Source organism: Panthera onca, chromosome D2, assembly GCF_046562875.1.
Source record: "Panthera onca isolate mPanOnc1 chromosome D2, mPanOnc1 haplotype 2, whole genome shotgun sequence".
NCBI lineage: Eukaryota > Metazoa > Chordata > Mammalia > Carnivora > Felidae > Panthera > Panthera onca.
Genome location: NC_138349.1, coordinates 41,090,060 through 41,111,792, shown reverse-complemented (window position 1 = coordinate 41,111,792; position 21,733 = coordinate 41,090,060). Strand labels below are relative to the sequence as shown.

Genomic DNA, 21,733 nt, shown 5'->3' with positions numbered 1-21,733 from the left:
CTGTGCTGGCACCTGAGCAACAAAGGTCCAAAAAGCTCTTTATTTCCAAAAGACTTATTTCATTTCATTCTTAATATGCACCTCCATGGGTCACATGTGGGCTTTCCTGAAATTGCCACAGAGTACTTTTTCCTAGCCCTATTATTCCCGCTGTGCTCTCCTTCCCTCCCCAGATGGATCTACATACACACCCACACGTGCAAATGCGTGCCTATACATACACCTTTAGACGTAAGCATGTGTGTGTACATGTGCACACGTTCTTTATTGTACATGTGTGCACACACACAGAATCATACTCTCAAAATTCTAGAGTTGAACCCTTTACTTTGTCCTCACCTCACATTCTGGGAACATTTCCTGACAAGTAATCATTCAGTCTTTTTTTGAGCCCTCCCTGTCTGAGGAGCTCATGATGGTGTGAGGCAGTCCCAGCCAGTGGGGCACCAGTGAATGCTGGAAAGCTGAAATCTGCCTCCAGAAACTCCTGCCAGTCATTCTTGGCATGTCCTCTGCAGCAGAACCCAGGGGGGTTCATGCTTCGTAGAGAGGGTGACGTCAGTGTCCCCAACACCTCTGTCTCTGCAGTCAACCCCAGACCCCAGGACTGGGCCTTGGCACATTTCCTAGGGCAATAGTCATTCTGACTGATGCACATTTCTGGGCAAGCCCGAACAGAATGCATTCAGATGCTTTCTCAAGAAAAACCCCAAGATGGGAGAGATATCCCTTGTCATCTCTGAGGGGATTAGAATCAGATTGTTGGGACGTTGTGTTGAGAAACGAGGGAAGCCACTGAGGTCCCGTCTTACTTGGCTCAGGCCACTTTGACAACATTATGGGCTGGGCAGCTGAACAAAAGACATCCTTTCTCACAGTTCTAGAGGTTGGGAAGTCCAAGGTCAAGGCTCCAGCAGATCTGGTGTCTGGGGAGAGCTCTCTTCCTGGTTTGCAGATGGCCATCTTCTGCCTGTATCCTCATGAGCTGGAGAAAGAGAGGAAGCCAGCTCTTTCTTGTCTTTTCTTATAAGGGCACTAATCCCACCATGAGGGTTCCACCCTCATGACCTACTTACCTCCCAGAGACCCGACCTGGGGTTTCAATATATGTGTTCTGGGGGGATGCAAACATCCAATGAATAGCAGCTCCCCAGTGTAAAGGGAGTGGGTGCCCACTGGGACTCAGAGTGTGTGCCCACTGGGGCTGATGTGCCGTCAGGGGGTTCCAGGCCAGACTAAGCTCCTCACACATCCGTCATCCTTCTCTCCTGCTCACTGCCTGTGACTCTCACAAACCTCAACCTCAGGTTGACAGATGTGACCCATCTGAGGAGCAGGACAGGATGATGATAAAAACATAAATCCCAAATTCCAGCAGATTTAAATAAAACTTAAATTCACTGGTATAAATTCTTACGTTACCGATGTAATTCTAAGAGAGCAATCTATAATTAACGAATGATCTCTCTAGTAGACTGAAACACTTTGCGCATAGTTTTTGGCTATGGAGTCTTTTGTTTTTAAAAATTTCTGATTTGTTTCTATTGAGATATAATTACCATATAACAGAATATAAGTTTAATGTTGATTTGATACATTTATATATCGCAATAGGATTCCCACCATAGTGTTAGCTAACACCTCTATCAAGTCACGTAATTATCATTTCGTTTTTGTGGTGGGAACAATTAAGATCTGGTCTCTTAGCACCTTTAAAGTTTATAAGACAGTATTATTGTCTATAATCACTATGCTGTGCATTAGATCTCCAGGACTTTTTATTTGTTAGTTACAATGAAGCAAGGAAACCAAACAGATGGATGGACCAATCAGTGTTAAGGTTACAGATCAGGACCTTCTGCCTTCCGCCTCTAAGTTTCTCATGTACTACAATTTGTTGGACTCCCATCTCTGTTAGAGGATACAGTGGTTAAGAGCACGACTCAATGTCTGATGTGGGTTTGACCCTTGCTGACCACTTAAGCTCTCTGACCCTCAGCCTCCTTATCCTAAAGTAGGATAATCTTAATACTCACTTCATTTTATTATGATGTTTAAATGAACAGTTCATGTTCATGGATGCAAAAATGCTTAGCGTGATACTGGGAATATTGTAAACACTCTCTATATAAATACTATTAATAGTTAATAATATATTTTAAAAAGTAGACACTATAAATAGCATATTCTCATACACTGAATGTCAACCAGGTTACCAGTATTTCAGAAATTTCTGGTTCCCATCTATTTTTTATAATGTGATGGTGGTAAGCTTTTAATTTCTTTTCTTTTTTTTTAACTTTTTAATTTTTAATTTTAATTTTTATGTTTTTAAAATTTCTTTTCCGCACAAGTTTTTGATAAATCTATGTTTTTGAATTCACTTTAGTGATCATTCACTTAAATAGAAGCTCAGAGGTAGAGGAAAGTAGCCCTATTTGAATTTCAGATCATGCCAACTTTTTGAAATCCAAAAGAGATTCTAAGATTGTATCATTTTCTCAGTTAACTGGGTTAGCATTTAAACTCACAAAGTGTTCACAAGTATGCGTGTGTATATGTGTGTTTATTTTATGACACAGGTCATCGAGAATGCCTCTTCTCCAAGGGATGCTATCATCAGTGCTTTGTACAGCAGTTTAAATAAAGTCATTCTTTACTGCCTGTCCAAGCCCCAGCAATCACTCTCCGAATGCCTTAGTCTTCTCAGCATCTTGGGCTTCCTACAGGAACACTGGGACATTATCTTTGCCACCTATAATTCCAACACCAGCTTCCTCCTGTGTCTCATGTATTGTTTTTTGCTGCTCAATGAGAGAAGGTAAGGACTGCTTACTTGTTTCCTGCCTACTGGTGGTCAATGCAGAGAAGAAAGCTTTAGAGGGACATTTGATTGGGGCCAATACAAATGGTATATATATCGGTTATCTGGTTGTCCAAATTATGGGCAGTGTTTGATAATCTGTCCATGTGGCTCAGCAGCAAGAATCATCATGGATTAATAATTTACCCCTTTTCCACAATTCTCAGGTTGTAAGATATCTTATTGATTTCATTTTAGGGGCAGAAAGCTCGACATTGAATATACACATTGATTTTATGATGCAGCCAGATTTTAGAAATATTAACATTTGATAAATGCACACTTAGAATGGAAAAATATATAATAAATTGTATCATGCAAAGCGGGCATAATTTTCTTGCAGAAAAAATTACACACACACACACAATTTGTGATATAAAATGATATCCATAAGCACACTTGTATAGGAAATTCTAATAAAAAGAAATTGAAATAAGTTTAGTTAAATCCTTTTCTTGAAGTCCGAAGTTTGAAATATGTTAGATTTTTCTGTGTATATGCACTTTCTTTTTTTTCATGTGTGAATATTCTGTATCACCAGTGCCTTGGGGTTATATGCTTACAAATGCTATCTCTCTCTTTTTAAAAAATGTTTATTTACTTCTGAAAAAGAGAATCTCAAGTAGGCTGTCAGCACACAGAGCTCAACGCGGGGCTTGAACCCACAGACCGTGAGATCAAGACCTGAGCCGAAATCTAGCTTAACCGACTGAGCCACCCAGGTGCCCCATAAATGCTATCTGTTACTAATAGAGCCATGTTGAGTGTAGAGGAAAGGTGGGCTATGGGAGATTACACTTTGCTCTTGTCTTTGTGTTGTTGTTGTTGTTGTTGTTGTTGTTGTTTTTATACCAGTACCTATTATATCTTACTACTTGAAAAAAAAATCCAAAAATTCTGTCAAATTGACTATTGGATGTTACAAAACTCTAGACTTGATTTGTCTTAAAACTCCCTGGGAATCACTGCAAAACACTCCTAGCCCAGAGGAGGCATTTGCTATTTTATTTGTGTGAAATAAAAGAACCCATTTTTGGTAGATTAAATTGGGAGGGTCTTCTCTCGTTTGTATTTTAAGAATTAAGTCTATCCATACTGGAAGCATAGGTAAGAACGGCAGATGCCACCCTATGTGTATGTTTGGATTTCCACCTTCCTCAGATCCCTCTGGGTAGCTAAATGGCCTTAAAATCTAAAGGGACTTTATCCTAGAAATTTCAAGAATGGATATTCTCATATAATGGTATATTTTCATTTCCTTGTTTGTCGTTTTTGGTTCAATCCACAAACATGTACTGAGTGTCCATTCTGCTTGGTTGATTGAAGGGGCCCAGAGAAGAAGGCATGTGGACATTAACATGATTGAAGGGGCCCCAGAGCAAACGGTTCATGGGAAACCTAATATGTAAACCCCTATGCCTGCACTTAGAACCAGCTACGTGATGTGCAGGATCCTGCAAAAAATGCAGACGTGTTGTTCAAAATTTACTAAGAATTTCAAGACAGGGACAGCAGAGTCCAAGCATGGGGCCTTTCTGAGTGTGGACCCTGTACAACTGCACAGGTCACAGGCCCATGAAGCTTGCCTGGCCCCTTCCAAGTGGGATGAGATCAGGGCCAAACAAAGGTAGAGGTCAATACTTTGGGAGACTACAAAAACAAATGACCAGTCCTGATGGTTGGGAAACCAGGAGAGAGTTCAGGAGGCCTGCTGGGAGCCTGGATTAGATTTAATAAAACAAGAATAAAAAAAAGAAGTTTTCCTATTTTCCAGAATGCTATAATATCTGTCACAGAAATTGCCATGACATATTTGGTTTAACTTGATTAGACAAGTTTTTCCAATTGATATGTATTGAGTTTAGAGGATGATTATTTGTAATAAAGAACAATAGAATGATCTTAAAGAAACTGGAGTTTATAGTGAAAAATCTCTTGTCTCCTAGTTATCCAGAAGGATTTGGACTGGAACCCAAGCCTAGAATGACTCCTTATCATCAAGTCTTTCTTTCTCCAAATGAAGAAGTAAGAGAAAAAGGAGAGGAAGACTTCCCAAGTTTGAATGATGGTACATGTTGTTTGTTGTTTATTTTTGGGAGAGTGGGTGAGTGGTGCTAACTTCTGGATTTCATTCTTCAGCTCTGTGAGACTTGGTCAGACTAAGAACTTGGTGACTTACTAACATTCTAGGGATTTCACCATAAGTTGATTTTACTTCGCAGGTGGTCTCTTGAATTTTCCTTTGGATTGCTAGATATGGGAACTGGAATGTCACCTCCTCTTGTTCAGTCCTTTACCAAGCTCTCTCTCAACTTTCTTCTCTAGAAAATAGAGTCAATAAACTCATTATTTCTATGAGATTTTTGGCTTGATTGAGTTCATTTTTTAAATTTGCTTACATCAAATCAAGTAAAGGTGATTGGCAATTTGTAAAAAAAAAAAAAAAAAAAAGTAGCAGCCAGATCTATGTGTTTAGAAATTGCTCTTTTTAAATGAAATCTGGCCATTTGCAACAATGTGAATGGAACTGGAGGGTATTATGCTAAGTGAAATAAGTCAGTCAGAGAAAGACAGATATCATATGATTTTTACCCATCAAATTCCATATGTGGAATTTGAGAAATTTAACAGATGACCATAGAGGAAGGAAAGGGAAAATAAGATAAAAGCAGAGAGGGAGGCAAACCATAAGAGACTCTTAAATACAGAGAACAAACTGAGGGTTAGTGGGGGTGGGGAAAGTGGGTGATGGTCATTGAGGAGGGCACTTGTTGGGATAAGGAATTGGTGTTGTATGTAAGCAATGAGTCACAGAAATCTACTCCTGAAGCCAAGACTACATTGTATGTTAGCTAACTTGAAAATAAATTTAAAAAACAGGGGTGCCTGGGTGGCTCAGTCGATTAAGCCTCTGACTTCAGCTCAGGTCATGATCTCGCGGTCCGTGAGTTCGAGCCCCGCGTCGCGCTCTGTGCTGACCGCTCAGAGCCTGGAACCTGTTTCGGATTCTGTGTCTCCCTCTCTCTCTGACCCTCCCCCATTCATGCTCTGTCTCTCTCTGTCTCAAAAATAAATAAATGTTTAAAAAAATTTTTTTAAAAGAAAATAAATTTAAAAAAGAAATTGCTCTTTTAAAAAATGTTTATCTATTTTTTATTTTCTTAATTAATTAATTTATATTTTGAGAGACAGAGAGAGTGTGATCAGGGGAGGAGCAGAGAGAGAGGGTGAGAGATAATCCAAAGTAGGCACCACACTGCCAGTGTAGAGCCCAATGGAAGGCTCGAACTCATGAACCGTGAGATCATGACCTGAACTGAAACCAAGAGTCGGATGCTTAACCAACTGAGCCACCCCGGGACCCCAAATGTTTATTTATTTTTGAGAGAGAGCGAGGCAGAGGATCCAAAGTGGTCTCTGTGTGAGAGCCTGATGTGAGGCTGGAACTCATGAACTGTGAGATCATGACCTGAGCTGAAGTCGGACACTTAACCAACGGAGCCACCTAGGCGCCCCTAGCTCTTGCTCTGTTTTGATCTAAGAAGCTTCAGCAGACTTGCTTTCACCATTTTGGTTTGTTGACTGTGCCGCTCACATTGTGATACCAGATAGTAGGCACAAGGGCGTCTGTTTTTTGGTCACATACGTGCCCAAATCCAGTGCTTACAACTCTCTTGAGTTTAAAACATACTCTGGCGCACTGTTAATTACAACATAAATATTTGTATTTTGGTCTAGCTAGAAGAGTGGACTGAGCAATGTCCATCCTTCTAGGGTGGAAAAAATAGACTGTAGGGGCTGGTACTAGAGGAGGGACTCAGTGGTTCAAGATCCAAGGGTGTTTAGGCATTGTTCAGGGTATTATAATTATGGGGCATAGCAGGTAGAACTGGCCTGGTAGATTGGCTCATATATGGGCAAATCCAGGGCATTGAGGTTGGTGGGCAGTGGGAAGCATGATGCAGTGCCAGGAAAGAGGACTGGCTTGGGTCCTAGGTCCCTAGGCACAGTCTTGGGTTTGGTGTCCATTCCTTTGAGGGCTCAACATAGAAGGTACATTGGAAGGAGCTGTTGGGGGTGGTATTTGGTTACCTAGAGCTTATATAAGTGTTTTTGCCGTTGGTATTTAATGACACTTGGGGGTGGGAGAAAGAGATTTCTTGTGCCCATCAATCGTGTCTCCCAGCTCTGAACATACGAGGCAGACAGGACCTGGTGGTGGGCAGTTAGAGGTGGGGGAAAGGCCAGCTGACATGGGTGTTGGTAGCGTTGTCTACATACTGACCGCTTTCTGGCTGGAAGTTGCAAAGCTTGAGTGATATTCAAGAAAGACACAATAAAAGCAGCCGTGATACATCATCTCCGGCCCTTGCTGGGACAGGCACTGAGGCCATCCTGATTGTGTGATATACTCTCTCTGTTAGTCCAGCACAACATCCAAAAGACAGTGCGGACCCTGTGGCAGCAGCTCGTGGCACAGAGGCGGCAGGAGCTGGAGGACACCTTCAAGATTGATCTCTCTGTGAAACCTGGAGACAGAGAAGTGAAGATTGAAGAGATTACCCCACTCTGGGAGGAGATGATGCTCAAGGCCTGGCAGCATTACTTAGGTCTCTGTCCACTTGGCTCCAGGGAACAGAACTGCTGAGTCTCATAGATGTGGACTTGCCCAAAGTTCCACTCAGAGCCCAGAGCCTTTTCCACCCAGACCTCCTCTCTCATCCCTTTGGTGGGGATTACTGAAACCTCATGCATCTTTGAGTGTGAAGAATGAAAGCTGCTTTGCATCTTGGGTGAAAGGAAGGCCAGAGGTGCAAGCAGATACTAGTAATCTCTTAGAGAGTGTGCCATGTCAGAGCTAGATGTCTAGCTCTGTCTACCATGTCTAGCCTAGAGCTTAGGATTCTAGGTCCTGTCCTGATATTCACCTACCAGCTTTGAAACCTTGCCACCAAATCATGCAGTGACCTGGATTCCCAGGTTCTTCATGTTTCAAGTGAGAGTTTTCATCCCTAAGATATTAATGACCCCTGCCTTCTTTCAGTGACTCAGCATTTCCCCCCTCATATGAGTTATTGCACCTGCAGGAATGATGTTTTAATTTTGTTTTTATTTTTTTAATTGTTTAAAATATTTTATTTCTAAGTAATCTCTATACCTAGTGTGGGGCTTGAGCTCACAACCCCAAGATCGAGAGTCACATGTTCTACCGACTGAGCCAGCCAGGTACCCCTCAATTTTGTTTTTAAAGTGGTCATTGCTCTCGAATTATGGCTCACGTACTTGTTTGAAGTCTTCTAGCATCACAACATTGACAGTGACTTATGAGTTAGTCACTTCCATGTGTGTCATCCCAGACTGCCCGGCGGTATAGAACTTTTATTTATCGGCTTTCCAAATTAACCCTGGAAAATGCGTATGTATGTACATGCCTATGTATATACATGTGTAGTTTGAGGTCAAAGTGTCAGATTCCATTTCAGGGAAAAGGTTAATAAAATAGGACGTATATCCCCATGCACATGTAGTGAATAAAATGGTGAGATGCACCCCATGCTTACAAATGGCTCTCTTGTTGCCAGCAATCATATACAGAAAATTCTCTGTTTGATGGCCTGTGTTTGAAACACATAATCTTATTTACTCTTCATGACACCAGAATGAGGTTAGACGCTATTATTCCCAGTTTGCAGGATGAGGACACTGAGGCTCAAGGACTTAACTAACTTGTCCAGCATCTCACTTTGAGTCAGTGGAGCTAGGGGTCTAAGCCAGGTCTGGTGACCCTGAAACCCACACTGTATTTCTTAGTCAGAAGACGGCAGTGTAAGCTTGTAGCCTGGGCTGTTTTCCTTATTGGAGGAGGCGCAAGAGGCTTGTGACCCCGGATGGCCCTTTGAAAGCCAAGCCAGTTGCAAAATAGTGTGTATCCTCCTTTCAACTTCACCTCTGACAGTTTTTGCTTCCCCGTTCCTAGCATCTGAGAAGAAGTCGCTGGCCAGCCGCTCGAATGTGGGACATCCGAGCAAGGTCTCCTCGTGGAGTGGCAGCTTGTCTTCAGCAATGAGGCTGATGCCCGGGAGGCAGGCCAAGGACCCTGAGTGCAAGACAGAGGTGAGCTCAGATCCCTCTTCCCTGGAGAAGCATCAGGCCTTTGTTTCAGATCCCGTGAGTCATGTCTTCTCTGTCTGTTGTTGCTGGGTATGACTCAATTCCATGTTCTTCTGAGCATTTAAGGTTATGTATGTGATTTCCCAGTTGCAGCTACATGTAGGGGAACCAGGTCTTAGGCTGGCTTTAACTTGAAGTGACTATGGGCTCCCCTGGGGCTCCAAGAGCAGGGGTTGCTTACGGCATTAAAACCCGAACCAGTGCTACTTGCTATTCTCCTTTTGAGTCACGTGTGCTCAGAGAGCACAGTTCAGTAAGAGCCGTATGTGTGGACTCAGCAAAGGGGTCAAAAACATTGGCACCGTTGCCAGGAGATGTAGCGGTGGATCCTCTTGACTATGTGGGGCTGAGTTGTCGGGATTTTTTGAAATTAATTTCTTTAAAGCTCTATAACAAACCATCCTAAAACTCAGTGGCACCAACAATGGGTTTTTGTGATCATGGATGCTGTCGTAAGGAGTTTGGAGCACGGAAGGGGTGGGGAGGTGCCTCTACTCCATGATGTCTGGGGCCTTGGCTGGGATCCTTGGAAGGCTCATTTACTCATACAGCTGATGGTTGCTGCTGACTTCAGTCTGAGACCTTAGCTGAGACTGCTGGCTGGAATACCTATACCTGGCTTCTCCGTAGGTCCTGGGCTTCCTTACAACCTGGAGGCTGGGTTTCAAGGGCTAATTTCCAAATAAGGGGGAAGGAGATACAGACAGACAGACGGACAGATACAGAGAGATACAGAGAGAGAGAGAGAGAGAGAGAGAGAGAGAGAGTCAGTCAGGCAGAAGCCACATCGCCTTCCATGACCTAGCTTCACCTCTGCTGCATTCCTTTGGTCAAGACAGGCACACAATTCTGCTTGGGTTCAAGGCAGCGGGGGGTGGGGGGGGCAGAAATAGACTCTACCTTCTGGTGGGGGAAGTGGCAAGGTTCTGCAAGAGCATATAGGACTAGAAATATACTGAGGCTCTTCTTGAGAAGCACAATGTGTCATATATTCTAATGCTGGAGTCACTTATTTTCAGAGGCAGACTGTGGTCATTGAATGAACATGACCTTGGGATCAGGAAACGTTGGGTCATTTACTTAACTTCCCTGAGTCTTTGTCTCCTTGTCTCCACAAGGGGACAGATAACTGTGGGAAACTGTGGGAAGGGGCTCCCCAGGGAGGTGGAATAGATGGTTGATAGACCCATTACACAGCAGGAGCTTTCTGCCCATGTAACTTTGGAAAATGAGGTTGGCTCCAAATCCCCCCTGCTCAGAATGTGGGCTCTGCTGTCTCAATGGCTCCGTTGTCTATTGTGGCCAGTGACTGATGGGAGGGTACTATCATCAGATGCGGCGGAGAAGAGAGGAATGCGGGCTGCCTGTAACTGCTCAGGTAGCCCGGGAAGGAGACTTTCTTCTTTCTGAGCTTCAGAAACAAGAGGATTTAGGACATAGGGAGACAGAGCACAAACATAGAAGGGGAAACAAAATGAACTTGACTGGGCTGTCTGGCCACCTCATACTCAGAACTGAGGGTAGGATGCGTCCTTAACACATTGGCTTGTGGAAGACACTGCTCAGTCAGCTTGTTGATTGGCTGATTGTACAGATGTGTACATTGAATCTTAAAAAAAAAACAAAAAAACAGTCAAGGGCTTTGCAACCAGGAAATGGCGGAGTCAAGAAAGGGTCTCCTGTCTCTGTACTACTGAGCTTGACCTTAGGCAATTCTATGACCTCTCAGAGCCTCAATTCCTGATCTTACAACTGTGCTCTGTCTATACTAGAACATGTGGAAGCACTTGGAAACTGCAAGTGCTTTAGAAATGGAAGACAGTTTCCAAAATTTGATCCCACCTTATTGTTCTCTCCGCCAAAGGGATGACCATCTCACTTGCAGTATAGCTCTTCTGAGCCCCCGAAGCTTGGAGCGTCCCCACTGGTGCCCAAGCACTTGCTCCTGACCAAGGCCATTTGTGACAGGAGGGGTCCAGCCCCTCTTCCCCCCTGGCTTCACCCTGGAACTTCTGTTCTTTGACCAAGTTAGCTTTGTCCCCAGGGGTCAGGTCCATCTGGCTATGGAAGCTAGGGAAGGGACAGCTGGGATGCTGGCGTGGATGTGCATTGTATGGGAGCCCTTGCAGACTATTGATGTGCCTTCAGCCACTTCCCCATCCTCTCCTAGGCCACTGCCCTTGGCTCGGCTAAGTTGCCTCTGAGTCCTGGGGAGATCGATTGAGAAATAGCTCACCCGAAAGAAGCTTGAATAGATTGCAATACTTGAGGCCATGTAGGTCTACAAAGGGCTTGTCACAGTTTGCTCTGGGCTCACACGGAAGCAAAAATATTTTAAATCAGTTCTGTCTTTGGTGAAGGCAGGCTGCTGAAGATACTGTCTTCTACATCAATTGAGGTCTCATTCGTTCATTCATTCATTCATTCACTCACTCAACAAAATATTTACCAAGTGCTTACTTTGTACCCTGAAGTAAGCACTGAGGTTACAGAAGAGAGAACAATCTGACATATTCTCTGCTTTCATGGAGACTGCATTTTAGGGGGCAAAGATAGACAATAAACAAGTAAATTTGTAAATGTGAAGGGTGCTAATTGCAACGAGGAAAAATCGAGCAGGGTAAGTGGGAGAGGGTGGTTGTTTAGATGAAGGTGGTCAAAAGTCCTCTCTGGAAGGGGGGCATAGAAGCAGAGAAATAAGGAAGTGACTTTCTGGAGAAAGAGCAGTCAGGCAGAGAGGACCATCAGGCAAAGGCACTGAGACAGGCATGTGCTGGAATGCTCTGAGGCAGCAAAGACCAGTGTGGCTGGACTAAAGTGGGGAGAGGGCAGCCACAGGGGACGTCTCCCTCAGCTGTCAGCATCAGGAAGAACTGTGACTCCTGTCAGTGGTCTATTTCTGGGCACGGTGATCTGGGCACTCAGAATCTCGGAGAGGTAAACATGACCCAGGTCTTATAACTGCACACACCTAGTGGCATAAATTTCTGCAAAAAACATGCACATGCACATTCATGTACATGCACACATCCCTTTCCCTGCTTCTTCCTTCCTGTTTGAGCCCTGCTTACCTTCCATCTGATTTATTCATCCTTTCTATAGTTTATAGTACCTTGTGGATTTTCTTAAAGATGAATTAGTTTTGAAACAAAGTGTGCTGTGTTTTAATTTTAAAAATTAACTGCATGTTTGCTTTGGAGCATCTAATATCAGTAACTCGGTCGGGCTGGGCATGGTGCCTGGTACATAGGAGAATGTGCATAGGAGGATGTGCATGGGGCGAGGGAATAAAATGCTTTCTCCCTTTTTGCTGCGATGAAACTCACTAGCCTTCACATCCTGCATCCATCACTCATCCTCGCGAGATGCCTTTGTTGCTAACAGAAGGCACAACTTTTCAGGTACATATGTACGCTGTGATGTCATAGGATGAGAGCATCGACTGTTTGCCCTGGGGTCTGTTTAATTATTTTTAAAAATTAATTTTGATTATTACAGCTGATTACACCTCAGTGAGCAATGTAATTGATATTTTCTAATGTATCCCAAGGAACATTTTGTACAACATGCTTTTTGTTGTTGAAGGTTAAAGACTCCGTTATTGGTTTTTCCCTAAATATGCCCACATCATTAGTCCCTCCAGTGAGAAGGTCGCCATCTGGAAAAAGCAGCATGGAGACATTATTCAGGCACAAGTGCATGAAATTGGTGTTTCTGCATCTTCTGTCTCTCCTCTGGAAAGAAGAGGCTTGTAATTAAAGGAGTTGGTTTTGGAGGAAACATTATTCATTTGGTGTTATTCCTTATCATGTCAGCGGCTGACAGCTCGGTAGCACTGATGAATTGTTCCTTCGAGTGAGACATACGATACGCCATTCCTAACTCTTCTTACCTATCTTCATTTTCAGTATACAGTGTTCTCCTCTTGGCAGGTGAGCTGAACTTTGAGACGAGTCTGATATGATGGATGTCATTTCTTCCTTTTCTTCTCCTGACCCCATCACAGTCCCTTCTGGGATCAGATTGTAAAGTCACGGTCTCTCCTGGGGTGAAGGCTGTGGGTTTCAGCCTGTCGGACAGAGGTTGCGACCTTGGGCTCCTTTGAGGCCACCAAAGGCCACCCATGGTGTCTGGGAAGCTGCTTCGTGTCCGCCTTCAGTTTAGAGAAACCCAGAGTGTGTGCCCCGGCCAGCCATTCCTCTTCACAGCCTGTGTGCGGCTTGCCGACTCAGTGGTAGGCTTCCTTGTTGAAAAATAAGCTGAAAAAACATCAACTACTAATGTTGGTTTCTTAGCTATGGTAGACACACTGTGGCAGTGTATGATATTAACATTATGAGAAAGCAGGTAAGGGGTTGACGGGACCTCTCTGTACTATATAACTTTTCTGTAAATTCAGAATTATTCCAAAATAGAGAGTATGTAATCTTCCTCCCTCCCTCCCCCTCCTTCTTCCTTCCTTCCTTCCTTCCTTCCTTCCTTCCTTCCTTCCTTCCTTCCTTCCTCTCCCTCCCTCTTTCCTCTCTCCCTCCTTCCTTCCTACCTCTCCCTCCTTCTTTCCTCTCTCTCCCTCTTTCCTTCCTTCCTTCCTTCTTCCTCTCTCCCTCCCTCTTTATTTCCTTCCCTTCCTTCCTTCCTCTCCCTCCCTCTTTCCTTCCTTCCTTCCTCCTTCCTCTCTCCCTCCCTCTTTATTTCCTTCCCTTCCTTCCTCTCCCTCCCTCTTTCCTTCCTTCCTTCCTTCCTTCCTTCCTTCCTTCCTTCTTCCTTCATTCCTTTCTTCCTTCCTATGTTCTTCCTTCCTTCCTTCATCCTTCCTTCCTTCTTTCCTTCCTTCCTCTCCCTCCCTCTTTCCTCTCTCCCTCTCTTTCCTCTTTCTCTCCCTCTTCCCTTCCTTCCTTCCTTCTTCCTTCCTCCCTTCCTTCCTCCCTCCCTCTTTCTTTCTTTCTTCCTTCCTTCCTTCCTTCCTTCTTTTCTTTTCTTTTCTTTTCTTTTCTTTTCTTTTCTTTTCTTTTCTTTCTAGAAAAAGCATTAGGAGTGCCTGGGTGGCTCAGATGATTAAGCACGCAACTCTTGATTTTGGCTTAGGTCATGATCTCATGGTTCCCGAGATTAACCCCTCATTGAGCTCTGTGCTGATAGTGCAGAGCCTGCTTGGTATTCTCTCTCTCTCTGCCCCTCCTGTGTATGAGCTCTCTCTTTCTCTCTCTCTCTCAAAAATAAGTAAAAAACAAAAAAAGAAAAAGAAAAGAAAAAACATTAGAAAACAGAAATGGGCACATAGGACATGAGAGCTCGGGTCTGGGTGGGAAGGGGCTGTGAGGATGAGTGGCTGCAAGGCCTGTGAGCAGGGGGGCAGGGGTGATCAAGGTCACTGCAGGAGACAGGGAGGACACCATGGCTCATGCTAGATGTTCCTGAAGTGGGGGGGGGGGGGTGGGAGTGTTACATGATGGGGGAGAGGTATGTTTCCTTTGTAGGGGTAGGATTGGAGGTTAGAGCCCCCGAGGGAAGGGCCAGACCGGGGCTGTGACATCACTTAGGGGGGAGATAAGGAGGCTTCAGGGGCAGTAGCTGGAGCAGTGGAAATCAAAGAACACACAAGAGACTTCTGTTTAACCAAGGCTGGGATGAGCAAAAGAAGGGGGCCCTGGCCTCTTCTCAATCAGGCTGTGAAAAGAAAGGCCCCCTGGGTGTGGCAGGTGTGAGAGGTGTGCGATTCAGATGGTTTTATTGGATCTGCAGAGAATCGGGAGGAACAAGCCAGAGGCAGGGGGTTGGAAGCTCAGTTCTAGCCCATAAAAAGGGGGCAGCCCATCTGGGTGGGTGCAGCTGCCTGACCATGTCTTGTTCAGAAAAGCACGGGCTGGATTTTACCCCCACTTTCCTCCTGGGATCAGTGGTACATGTGTGGACCGCTATTTCATGCAAGAGCCAGGTAGGCCCCACCTGAGGAGGGAGACCCACACTTAGGAGCTTAGGGGCTTATAAATCAGGAAGACCCTCTGGGGCAGGGCCAGGCCCAGTGTCCACATGTCTCCATGGCTTTTGGAGGTAGCTGAGCAGGCTTCCAGTTGCTGTTTTCAGAGTCGAAATGGCTTATGTAGGAAAGCCAGGGCCATATAAGAAGTAAGAGAAGGGTTGAAAAAGCACCACAGCCGGAGGGTGACGGGTGACACAGTGCACTTGCTAAAGTGCCAAAGACAAGCTCTTCGTAGGGATTCTGTGCCTGTCCTGGCAAAGGCACAAAAGCACACCACGTTTGCTCCAAAGTCCCTGGTCTCTAATGACTGGCCTGTGGGTGAACGCCCCGCCCACCAGGTGCACTGGGGCCTCCCATAAGACCGTCAGTGCCCACTCATGGGGGCCTGGATCACAGAGACTGCAGACCTGCCATTGGCTACCTCCCCGGATGTGTGTGCCCAGGCTCGGCGTCCCACCCCCCGACGCAGAGCAGCCCCGCCCTTGGTGGAGGAAGGGGTGCCGGCCGAGGCCAGCTGTATGAGGGGCCGCCCTGGCACGGGTCCCCAGCAAAGGAAATGAAACTTTTGACCATTCAACTCGGAGCACTTTACCCACTATGTCTTTCAAAAATCGTTGTGGAAAATTTCAAACATATACAGCAGCAGAGAAAATAATAAAATGAATCCCCGTGTATCTATCCATCACTCAGCGTCCACAATTTGCAACTCATGGCCAATCTGGTCTCATCCCTATCACTACCCACTTTCCCCCTCTGCACGGGATAATTCTCAAGCAACATCCCAGACATCATATCATTTCACGCATAAATGTTTCTGTATACTTATTTTCTCTTTAAAGAAATCACGAAACCCAAATAAAAATTGCGGAAAAGGAAGCAAGCGTGCCGAATGGGAAGGCTTTAGCAGGCACCGTGGGAGCCATCCAGCAGTTCTTGGTCTTTCTCTCTGGCAAGTTTGTATTTGTCGCCTGCTGCTTTGTGATTTTGGTCTTGCTGAGGCTGAGGGCACAACGAGCCTCCGAGAACTTCGTGCCCCATTTCAGGAGAGAGGGTGGGGACTGAGGAGGACAGAAGGCTGTTGAGTGGGGCGCTGTGGCGCCTCAGAGTTTGGGGGGATGAGCGGCACTGAAGGCCGAGGCCTCAGATGTCACTCACCTGGGAAAAGGCTCATAAGGCAGGAGAGCCGTGGGGCTGAGAAGAGATTTCTGAAAATAGAAAGAAATAAGCTTTGACATGAAGGGGAGTACGGGGTAGAGTAGCTGGTAGCAGCTGAGAAAAAGTCAAAATGCAACTGTGAGAACAGAAGTCCGAGTTCCCAGAGTCATTGCACTATAAGAGTTAAAGTAGAAAAATTTTTAAATCTGAAATTCAGAAGGCTGTCACATGGACTAGGTTTACTTCAACGTGATGTTTGTGGGCAAGACAGAAAGGACTTTCCTAGGAGATACATATGCCTTTAAGAGAGATGTGTGGAACGGGCACCTGGGTGGCTCAGTTGGTTAAGTGCCCAACTCTTGATTTCAGCTCAGGTCATGATCTCACGGTTCATGAGTTCAAGCCCCACGTGGGGCTCTGCACTGACAGAGTGGAGCCTCCTCGGGATTCTCTCTCTCCCTCTCTCTCTGCACCCCCCTCCATACTCTCTCTCTAAATAAAATTTTAAAAAACTAAAAAAAAAAAAAGATGCATGGAAGCAGGTGGCCTGAATTTGTGGGAAAATTAAGACACATGAGGACTTCTAAAATCAAGCCAGAGGCTCTAGAGAGAGAGGTACAATCCTGATAATATGTTCTTGCTGGCGTGGCAGCAGGACAGAGAGACTGTCAAATCAGGAGAAGAGCTGGAGAGACAAAGCCACTGAAAATCATAGGAAAGAGAAAAGTGACTTAAAAAACCTGAAATCAAGCCCTTGAGAAATAACAATGCTGTGTTGGAAAATCCTGTTGTGTTCAGTGGTGGAAAAAGTCCTGTGAGCAAGTAATTAAATCGGACTGTGTTAGAAAAATAGAACCACTTAGAAGCAAATGAAAGTATGATTTAAAAAGAGTCTTTGAAAAGGGTAAATCGCTCTATGAATGGGAGCACAGTGACTAAGGTCTTCTGCTAAATGCAATCTTGGTTTTTAAAATTGCCATGGGCAAGGCTGCCAACCACTTACTTTCTCTTGCTGCCTTTCCTGAGATAACTGACCCTAAAAATAGTGTCACTCTCCCCAGCCTGGCCTTAGAACTCTTCATGGTGTGTCTGGACTAGAATTATTTCCAGAAAGGACGTCCGTTACACTCTGGTTGTGGCGGCATCAGGGAGCAAGAAAGAGAAAAATGATGAGGTCCGTTATCTTAGTTCTTAAACCCTGAAGTGCTCTTTTTCACTGCAGCTGAAGTTCTGTAGCATGACTCATAGCCCTGGTCTTGCAGGCAGTGGTGTTCCAACACCACACCCGGAACCGATCTTCCCACAGGAGCAAGGCATCCTGGTGATGGAGGTGGAGACACAGCATCGTAGGGTCCCGGGAACGCAGTCAGGCTGGGGCAACACCTGTGCGTGCGGTGTGCGAGTGCATGTGGGTGTGTGTGCGCGTGTGCTCGGGGCGCTTGTGTGAGTTGCCCTTTAGGTTTTCTTCCAGTGGTCTGGGCGCCCAATCAGGGTACTCTCACTCATTTCCTCTATTCCCTTGACACACACACGCGCACACACTCACACGTGCACACACACGTACACACACACCATTCTTCAAACAATTGATGTTAGAACCTACTCATCACATCGTTGAGAGGTGACCAGGGAGGAGTTGGTTCGAACGAGAAACTCCACACCAGAAGTGAACATGGGCGACTGGTCCTAACAGCAGAGGGTTTGAAAGAGCTGTAGTATCACTCACACAAGTGTTACTACCCAGATCGCCGGGGAAGAACAGTCACGGGCCGATGGAGACGGTGGCGTTTCTCTTTCCATTTTAAAGAAATCTTAAATGTTACTAGTCTATCAAAAGTCCTTGTTACAGGAGTTTGAAAAATAGAAGTAAATGAACAAAGCAAACACTGATACCTTTAATGATGTTTCTTTACCAAGTGCATCATTTGTGAGACATCCTTATCTTCATAATAGAAGGATAATTAACATCACTAATTATCTAATTAAGTTCATTAAGCATCCACCAACAGTGCACCGTGAAGTTGACATTATGTTCTACTGTCAACAAATGCTTTTGATTTCTTAGGAAGTAATTAAAATGTAAATTAGCATGCAATTATATGCACAGGGGAAGTTTTGAATTAGGTATTCATTTCAAAACTGCTTAGAGCAACATAGTTTTTGTTTTTTTCTTCAATAAAAGCAGACATTTTGCTATTAATGGTATATATTAAAGTTGCCATTCTGTTGTTTAGTGTTTGAATCATTGCCAGGTTATAGCACTGATATGACACAGTGTTTAGTTGATATGTTTGCTACTGTGCTTTGTGTTTTATTTCATATGTTGGTTTGTCTGTGTCTTTTGTGTTTAAAAATACCACAACTGATTTTTTTTTTTTTCTGAGAGCTTTCTCTAACTTAAACCTCCAGCTGACTTTGCCCTTTAAAGGCATTTTAGGTCAAATCTTTTAGGTTAGATCCTGTCAGGTTAAATTCAGGGAATGGAATCATTGGCTTGCTGAGAGTCGGTCACGCACATGCCCCTACACACACAGGGAAGAGGGAGGCTGCACAGATCAGACTTGTGGTACGGCCACCTTTGATTCCAAGTTCAAATTTCTCTTCTTTTTAGGGCAGCCCTTTGGTTTCTGATGAAATATCATAACTTGGGGCACCTGGGTGGCTCCATCGGTTAAGTGTCCGACTCTTGATGTCAGCTCAGGTCATGATCTCATGGTTGTGCACTTGGGTGTGGAGTCTGCTTAAGATTGTCTCTCTCCCTCTGCCCCTCTCCCCTGCTTGCACTCTCTCTCTCTCTCTCTCTCTCTCAAAAAAAAAAAAAAAAGAAGAAATATAATTTTATTATAGATCGGGACAGATTAGGACGCTTCCTGAAACATCACAGCATCCCCAGATATTTGCTGGAAGAGAAGGTCCTAAGACAGAAGCCACCATGCCCAAAGTCTCAAAGTTCTCATTTTTTTCAACAATCCCAACTGAATCCTAGAATGCAGGTGTTTTATTAAATCTCACAATCTATAGTCAGAGCCCCGTGGGTGTGATACCCACCTCTGCCATCTTCTTGCATGAAGACACGGGGTCATTTGAGCATTGAGCTGATGTCACCTGTTTAGTGAGGAGGAAAAGTCTCTGCTCATGATATTTGAACATCCTCAATCACTTTTTGCATGGTTTTTCCAGGGATGGATTTAGGTGGTGCTGGATCCAGACCCCTCAGTTTTGTGTGAACAAGATTTCAGATAAATGCAGAGAGAATACGGTGGCCTAAGAGAGACTGTCCCTTGTTCTCTTGAAAGGATCGACATCAGGGTTTGGCCATGAGTAGAGTCTGCTGAATCACTGTCATAACTGTGGATGCAGACATGCCCATGGTCTAAGCAGAGAGAGGCTGGTGTCTTGGGGCAGGTGGGGGGACAGCATCATGGTACAGGGACTGGTGAGGGACATGAGGCCAGCTGGACTGTGACGAGCAGTGGCATCACGCTAGAGGAAACCCACACAGGATCTACATAGAGATAAGCAGTTTGGGGATGGGCCCTGACATCTGTCCCATCTCTGCTGGCAAGCTGTGTGTTGTGGTGTGGCCTGCATTTTTGTTCTCACTTGTCAGTCCGGAGGGGGGCTCCTTTTTCCAATCCATGTAAAGGATAGTGGCTAGGCTGGCAGAGACCTTGGCCCGATCGAGGGATCCCACTACTAAAATCAGATGATGTTGACCTTCTCTTAACAGGCAGCAAGCACCTACCTCAGCAAACAGAATTGTCTCTACCAGAACTTTCCTCTCAACTGTTTATTCTTAAAACTTATCTTTTAGAAAAAATTTTTAATGTTTCTTTTTGAGAGGGGGGCAGGCAGAGAAAGGGGGAGACACAGAATCCGAAGCAGGCTCCAGGCTGTCAGCACAGAGCCCGATGCAGGGCTCAAATCCATGAACCGTGAGATCATGACCTGAGCTGAAGTCAGATGCTTAACCGACTGAGTCGCCCAGGCGCCCCTTAAGTGCGGTCTGCTATATCGTGACTTCCTAAGAATACAAAGTCCATACAATAAATGAATAATCAATACCAACAGCAACTCACTTCATCCCACGGCTGGTCTGTGGCCCTGCCTCATGCTAGTCACACATTTCCTCCTCTGTGACTGGCATGAAGGGATGGCAGCGTCATGATGCCCCACAAATGTGCCATGATGCCAAGCGCTCTCCCACCTGAGAGCAGCCCAAAACCACCTCTGAGCGCTTTTCTGGTCATTCAGCTTCACAGGAAATGGGGCTAAAGTTGCTCTGCTCTTGGCAGCTAGATGATTTAGCTTGAACCCTCTCCAAGAGAGCAGGCACTGAGGTTATGCAAGTTCCACAAATCAATGGAATATTCTCAACATAAGGTCCCGACCACTGCCTGTTGAAAGGCGCATTGAATCTAAATTATGTTTGAAAAGTCTTTAGGGACAAATACTCGGTTCCTTCTCCAGAGACATCTATCCAAACAGAAACATCTAGTCTGAAAAAGTTTACTAGACCTTTCACCTCCTTTTGCTAGTTTTTCTTTCTTTCATCTCTGTAGTATTTTTATTACAAAATCAGGCTGTGTTTGTGCACCATATATAGTGGGTGTCGTTGAGGAATGTTTCAAAGTAACTTGAGGTTCAAGTCTGCAGCTCAATCCACGATATTTTAATGTACACAAATACTTCATCCTACGCAATTCAACAGCGTAGGAATTTATTGAATAGACAGAGTGTTCCTCTCTAAAAATATGGAGATGAATGGCCCGTGATCTCTATATTTAAAGAATACTTTTGTCATTTATTGATCTCTCTCCTAGATGGCATCTAAGAAGAATTACAGTAGATGAGTTTCTGAAAAAAATGTATACAGGTGAAGATTTTATAAATTGAAACAGATTTGAAATCAACTTAGGGACCTGGCAATTTAAAGGAATCCTGGGTTGAATCCTTTTGAAAACTGCAGTCCTTTACTTTAAAGGCAAATTATACCCAGGAATTTATTTTGAGGTTCAGATTTCCTAATGTGCGACATACCTGCATCCCCAAAACCAATGTTGTGGTTGGGGGAAGGTATCATTGTCCTACAAAATGCTTTCAGTTTTGAAAAATTATGACATGAGGTTGGGAGAAACATCTTTTTGTTTCCTTGTCCAGATTTGGATTTTTAAAACTTAAGTATATTCATCAATGTAAGAACACTTTTGAGTTCCTAAGGCAGAAGTGTCCCAAACTATGTAAATGATAAAACGGCAGATGGTGGTGGGGTGGAGAGTGAGCGCGGGGCCCTCCCGAGGCGCTGTTGCCATTCACAACCCGCTAGGCCCCACTCCCAGCTCGGCCGCCAGGCGCCTGCCACGTGAGTTACAGCCGCGTTCTCGCCCTGGGACCCATCTATTATGAGAAACCATTTTGGTTAATTAAAAAAGTGTTTCCAAGTCTCAGAACAGGAAGTTCTGAAATTTCCTTCCCTTTGCAGTTGTCGATGGGGGTTGGTGAAGACTCGACTCCGTGGCCTGGAAAGGGGGGGGAGAGTGGAGACAGCAGAAGGAACCATGGCC

General features: G+C 44.7%; 1 protein-coding gene across 6 annotated transcripts in view; it reads left to right on the top strand.

The window, feature by feature from the left end:
* The window catches only part of WDFY4 (WDFY family member 4), a 302,324-nt gene that overhangs the window by 143,468 nt on the left and 137,123 nt on the right, over positions 1-21,733 (top strand). For all 6 annotated transcript variants that reach the window (XM_078434513.2, XM_078434514.2, XM_078434511.2 and 3 more), the window contains 4 exons: positions 2,583-2,821; positions 4,810-4,931; positions 7,288-7,473; positions 8,841-8,977. In XM_078434513.2, coding sequence (XP_078290639.1) covers positions 2,583-2,821; positions 4,810-4,931; positions 7,288-7,473; positions 8,841-8,977 — 684 coding nt within the window. The remainder of the gene's footprint in view (positions 1-2,582; positions 2,822-4,809; positions 4,932-7,287; positions 7,474-8,840; positions 8,978-21,733) is intronic.